Source organism: Humulus lupulus, chromosome 6 (assembly GCF_963169125.1).
Source record: "Humulus lupulus chromosome 6, drHumLupu1.1, whole genome shotgun sequence".
Classification (NCBI taxonomy): Eukaryota; Viridiplantae; Streptophyta; class Magnoliopsida; order Rosales; family Cannabaceae; genus Humulus; species Humulus lupulus.
The window spans coordinates 189,754,365-189,760,051 of record NC_084798.1 but is presented as its reverse complement, the minus strand read 5'-3'; the positions used below and the strand labels follow the sequence as shown (position 1 = coordinate 189,760,051).

Here is a 5,687-nt window from a genome sequence, read left to right as displayed (position 1 = left end):
GTGTAGTTGTGTGTTTTTATATATATACATAATATTTTACACTTCTTCATTTTTGGGTTGTCTTACAATTAGTGCATGAATCACTTGACAACCCAAAACAACAACGACTTTAATGATCCTCCAAAGTGATAGAGGTCTTCTTGCGGTCGACCTTACCTCCCCAATAATGTTTCAAGTACCCATTCATTTTAAATTCCCTTCTGAATTGATCTTCCCGAACTTCAAGTGCTCCAAAGGGATAAACTTTCACCACGTGAATAGGCCTGACCAGCGGGACTTCAATTTGCCAGGAAATAGTTTCAAGTGCGAGTTGAAGAGTGACACTTTCTGCCCCTTTTCAAAGACTCGAGCTTGAACTTTCTGGTCGTGCCACCTCTTCGTTTTCTCCTTATACAACTTAGCATTTTCATAGGAGAAAAACCTCATCTCTTCCAGCTCATTTAATTGTAATTTATGAGCTTCTCCAGTAGCTTGGAGATCCATATTCAACTTCTTAGTGGCCCAATATGCCTTATGCTCCAACTCAATGGGAAAATGGCAAGTTTTCCCGAAAACCAAACGATATGGTGACATTCCCAAAGGGGTTTTGAAAGTCATTCTTTAGGCCCAAAGAGCATCATCCAATCACTGAGACCAATCTTTTCTACTAGGATTCACCACTTTCTCTAGGATTCCTTTGATCTCTCTATTGGATATTTCCACTTGACCATTTGTTTGGGGGTGGTAGGCTGTAGCAATCTTGTGTTTCACACTATATTTGGCTAACAAAGCCGCCAAAATCTTGTTCACAAAGTGGGTGCCTTCATCACTTATAAGCGCCCTTGGAGTGCCAAAGCGGGTGAAAACATGCTTATGTAAGAACTTCATGACCACCTTGGAATCATTGGTAGGGCTTGCCACTGCTTCAACCCACTTGGAGACACAATCAACCACCACTAAGATATACAAATTTCCAAATGACGGTGGAAATGGCCCCATGAAATCGATTCCCCAAACATCGAACAATACCACTTCAAGGATGCAATTTAAAGGCATTTCATTCCTTGCTAACATATTTCCAATACGTTGGCATCGATCACATCTTTTTAGCTAATTCATGAGCATCCTTGAAAATAGAAGGCCAATAGTACCCCGATTGAAAAACCTTAGCTGTTGTCCTTTGCCCACCAAAATGTCCACCATAAGGAGCTAAATGACAATGCTCTAGTATACTCAAAACTTCATCCTTAGGCACACAATGCCTCATGATTCAATCTGGACATTGCTTGTACAAATAGGGCTTATCCCAATAATCAAATCTCACATCATGAAAGAATTTCTTGAGCTGCTGCCTATTTAAAACAGTTGGTTGTAAACCACTCACCAAATAGTTGACAAAACCAGCGTATTATGGTGTAGTGACTTAGCTCACGACCAATAATTGCTCAACGAGGAATGTCTCTTTAATAGGTCCTTCACCTTGCTTTTCACTACCAGCCTTAAGTCTAGATAAATGGTCAGCCACTTGGTTCTCCATTCCTTTTCTATCCTGACTTTCCAAGTCAAATTCTTAAAGAAGCAACACCCATCGAATAAGTCTTGGCTTAGCATCCTTCTTGGCTATTAAATACTTGATCACTGAATGGTTTTTGTAAACCACCACTTTAGTCCCCACAAGATAAGCTTTAAACTTGACAAAATCAAACACCACCGCCAAAAGTTCTTTCTAGGTGGTGGTATAGTTCAATTGAGCATCGGCTAATGTCCTGCTTGCATAATAAATGGAATGAAACACCTTCTCTTTTCACTGCCCAAGCACTGCACAACAGCAAAGTCACTAGCATCGCACATCAATTCAAAGGGAAGAGACCAATCTAGAGCTACAATGATGGGTGCGGTGATAAGAGCTTTCTTCAAAGTCGCAAATGCTTCTTGACACTCCTTAGTGAACTCAAATTCTCGATTTTGCTCAAGTAAGGAACAAAGGGGCTTGGAGATTTTTGAAAAATCTTTTATAAACCTCCTATAGAACCTGCATGCACCAAAAATCTTATAAATCCCTTTACTGAAGTAGGTGGTGGTAACTTCTCAATATCTTCAATCTTAGCTTTATCTACCTAAATGCCCTAGTTAGAAATCCGATGACCCAATACAATGCCTTCTTGCACCATAAAATGACATTTTTCCCAATTGAGCACCAAGTTTGTTTCTTCACATCTCTCTAACACTTTCTCAAGATTAGCCAAACAAGCAGCAAAAGATTCACCAAACACCAAAAAATCATCCACGATCACCTCTAGTGTTTTCTCCACCATATCTGAAAAAATAGCTGTCGTGCAACGTTGAAATGTGGCGGGCACATTGCATAAACCAAAGGGCATCCTCTTGAATGAAAATGTCCCATATGGGCAGGTGAACGTAGTTTTTCCTTGATCTTCAGGGGCAATATAAATTTGATTGTAGCCTGAATACCAATCCAAAAGGCAATAATACTCATTTCCTGCTAGTCTGTCAAGCATTTGGTCAGTAAAAGGCAGCAGAAAATGATCTTTTCTTGTTGCTTTATTTAGCTTCCGATAATCCATACAAACATGCCAACTTGTCACCGTCCTTCTGGGAATCAACTCATTGTTATCATTAGCTACCACCGTGACTCACCCTTTCTTGGGAACACATTGAACTGGGCTGACCCACGAACAATCTGAGATTGGGTATATAAAACCAACATCAAGCCACTTAATCACTTCTTTTTTTTACCACTTCCTTCATAATGGGATTCAGCCTTCTTTGTTGTTCAACAGAATTGCTACAAGAATCTTCCAGCAAAATCTTTTGCATACAAAGTGAGGGACTTATACCCTTTATATCAGACGTACTCCAACCAATAGCCTTCTTGTATTTCTTTAACACATCCAGTAACATATTCTCTTTTTCAACCCCCAGCAACGCAGAAATAATCACCGGTAAGGTCTCTTCACACCCCAAATAAACATACTTCAAATGACTAGGCAAAGGCTTCAATTCCAATTTTGGTGATTCTTGAATAGATGGCTTGGAAGGCTTGAAATTTCTTTCCGATAACTCTAAAGACTAAAAATTCCTTCCAACTTTCATAAAAGGCTGCTTGGATTCCACCCATGTGACTTGGGTCTCCTCCACTCCACTCATTTCTTCAAGCTCATCAAATGAAATCGCTCTCAATCCATTTTTACAAGTTTCTTTTAGCAACTTTTCAGCCACTATAGTATCAATCACACTCAAAGAAGAGCATTCCTCAATCTCATCCGGAAACTTCATAGAGTTGAACACATTAAAGGTTACTTGTTGGTCAGTCATTCTCATAGTAAGCTCTCCTTTTTGAAAGTCAATCAAAGTCCTTTCGGTGGCAAGAAATGGTCTTCCCAAAATTATTAGAACGTCTCTAACCGCTTCATAATCAAGAATAATGAAATCCGCCGAAAAATGAATTTATCAACTTGCACAAGTACATCTTTAATCTTGCCTTCTGAATGTGCCATAGATCGATCCGCTAATTGCAAAGTGGCTGTGGTTGGCCTTGCTTCTCCAATTCCCAACTTCTCAAAAATTGACATGGGCATCAAATTGATACTAGCCCCCAAGTCACAAAGTGCTCTACCACCAATAGAACAAGTAATTGTAAAGCTGCCCGAGTCTTTCAATTTAGGAGGAATTTTATTCTTCAATATAGCACTACAACCTTCAGTCAAAGCCACCGTTTCAAATTCTCAAAGTATCCTCTTCTTGGTTAAAATATCCTTCAAAAACTTCAGATATTTGGGCATTTGTTCTAAAGCTTCCACCAACGGTATATTGATGTGAAGTTGTTTCAAAACATCTCAAAATCTTCGGAATTGACCATCTTGTTTCTGCTTTTGAAAGCGCTGAGGAAATGGTGGAGGTGGCTGGCTCATAGGCTTCTTTGTTACATTTTGCTGAGGAATTGCTGGAACAATTGCTTCAGAATCAGCATTTGACATTTTCAAACTCACAGCTCTTTCTTCCTTTTCCACACTACTTTGGATTGACGTGGGCTCACTTTCGGTCTTAGGATTATCCTCAGTCAACTCCAGATTTTTACCACTCCTCAAGGTAACCGCCTTGCAATGCTCTTTACCATCTCTCCTTGGATTCTCGGTATCACTAGGAAAGGTTCCTTGAGGTCTAGTACTTAGCTCATTAGCATGCTGCCCCACTTGAACCTCTAGATTCCTCAAGGATGCCGCTTGGCTCTGAATCACAGCATCATTCTTGGCCATATATTCTTTCATTAAGCTCTCCAACGAGCTTGTTTGAGACACTTAAGGAGGAGGTGGTTGAGCTCTTGGTGGTTGTTGAGAAAACCGTGGTGGATATGTAGGCTTGTTTTGCATTGGTGCTCCACTTGAACTAGATCCTTGACCCCCCCCCCCCCCCCCAAGAGAAATTTGGATGCTACCTCCACCCCGGATTATAAGAGTTTGAATATGGGTTATTACGGTTGGCATTTTAATTCCCCACATAACAAACCAAAGCGGGGTTCGAAGGACAACTCTCAAAAGTGTGCCCATCTCCAAAATAAACACAAGACACATAAGCAAGTTGTCCCATAACAGTTGGTTGTACCATTCCCCCCAAACTCATGTTCTTGAGAAGGTTAGTCATTGAAGAAACTTGAGTGGTCAAAGCTGTCAATGCATCCACTTCAAGTATACTAGCTACTTTTCGGCTTGTTGAGGCTCTAGCATTGGACCATTGGTAATTGTTGCTAGCAATCCTTTCCAAAATCTCATAGGCTTCATTGTAGGACTTAGAGAGAATAGCCCCATTAGATGAAGCATCCAACACCATGCAAGTGGAAGAATTGAGCCCATTATGGAATTTTTCCATTTGTATACAATGTGGAATCCCATGATGTGGGCACTTTCTCAATAACTCTTTAAATCTCTCCCAAGCTTCACAAAAGGATTCATCTTCCAACTGCTGAAAAGACATGATTTCATTGCGAAACTTGGCATTTTTGGTAGGAGGAAAGTACTTCATCAATAATTTTTCAGCCAACTCACTCCATGTAGTCACCGAGTCAGGAGGAAGGGTGTTAAGCCACACTCTAGCTCGATCCCTCAAAGAGAAAAGGAAGAATTTCAACCTTAGGGCCTCGTCACTCATTCTTTGTAGCTTGAAAGAATCGCTCACCTCCAAAAATGAACGAAGATGAAGATGAGGATCCTCAGTAGGCAGCCCACTACATTGACCCACTGTTTGCAACATTTGGAACATCACGAACTTTAACTCAAATTGGGGTGCTTGAATTTCAGGCCTAACAATGCCCGGATTAAGCTCATTGAACATGGGAGCAGCATACTCCCTTATGGCTCTCTCTCTACCATCAGCCATAGCAATCGCGTTAGTGATATTATTAGCACCCTCAACTCCTTCAACCTCTTCAGCCATATTAAGGTGATTTTGAGCCCGTTGTTCCCTTAGTCTTCTTCTAACTGTTTGTTCAATCTCAGGATCAATAGGAGCTAGTTCAATGTCTTCTTGCTCGTTCATACAGTAGATCACCTAAGAAAACACAAGAGTAAGTAAACAAGGTCAGCTCAATAAAGAAAGAAAAAAAAATGAATTGCAAGTAATTGATATTACACAAATTTCTAATTCCAATGGGCGCCAAAAACTTATTGTGATAAATTTTTAATTGATTTAAA

At 40.2% G+C, this 5,687-nt stretch overlaps 1 protein-coding gene and 1 non-coding gene across 2 annotated transcripts; one reads left to right on the top strand and one right to left on the bottom strand.

Moving 5' to 3' along the window:
- Positions 1 to 246: 246 nt before the first annotated feature.
- LOC133785774 (uncharacterized) lies at positions 247 to 597 on the bottom strand. Its single transcript, XM_062224989.1, has one exon. It carries the CDS (start codon positions 595 to 597, stop codon positions 247 to 249), a length of 351 nt encoding a protein of 116 aa, XP_062080973.1.
- A 4,285-nt stretch (positions 598 to 4,882) lies between these two features.
- Positions 4,883 to 4,989, top strand: LOC133787356 (small nucleolar RNA R71). The gene has a single exon (XR_009872383.1). It is a non-coding gene; the product is annotated as a small nucleolar RNA R71 (small nucleolar RNA).
- The last annotated feature ends 698 nt before the right edge of the window (positions 4,990 to 5,687 follow it).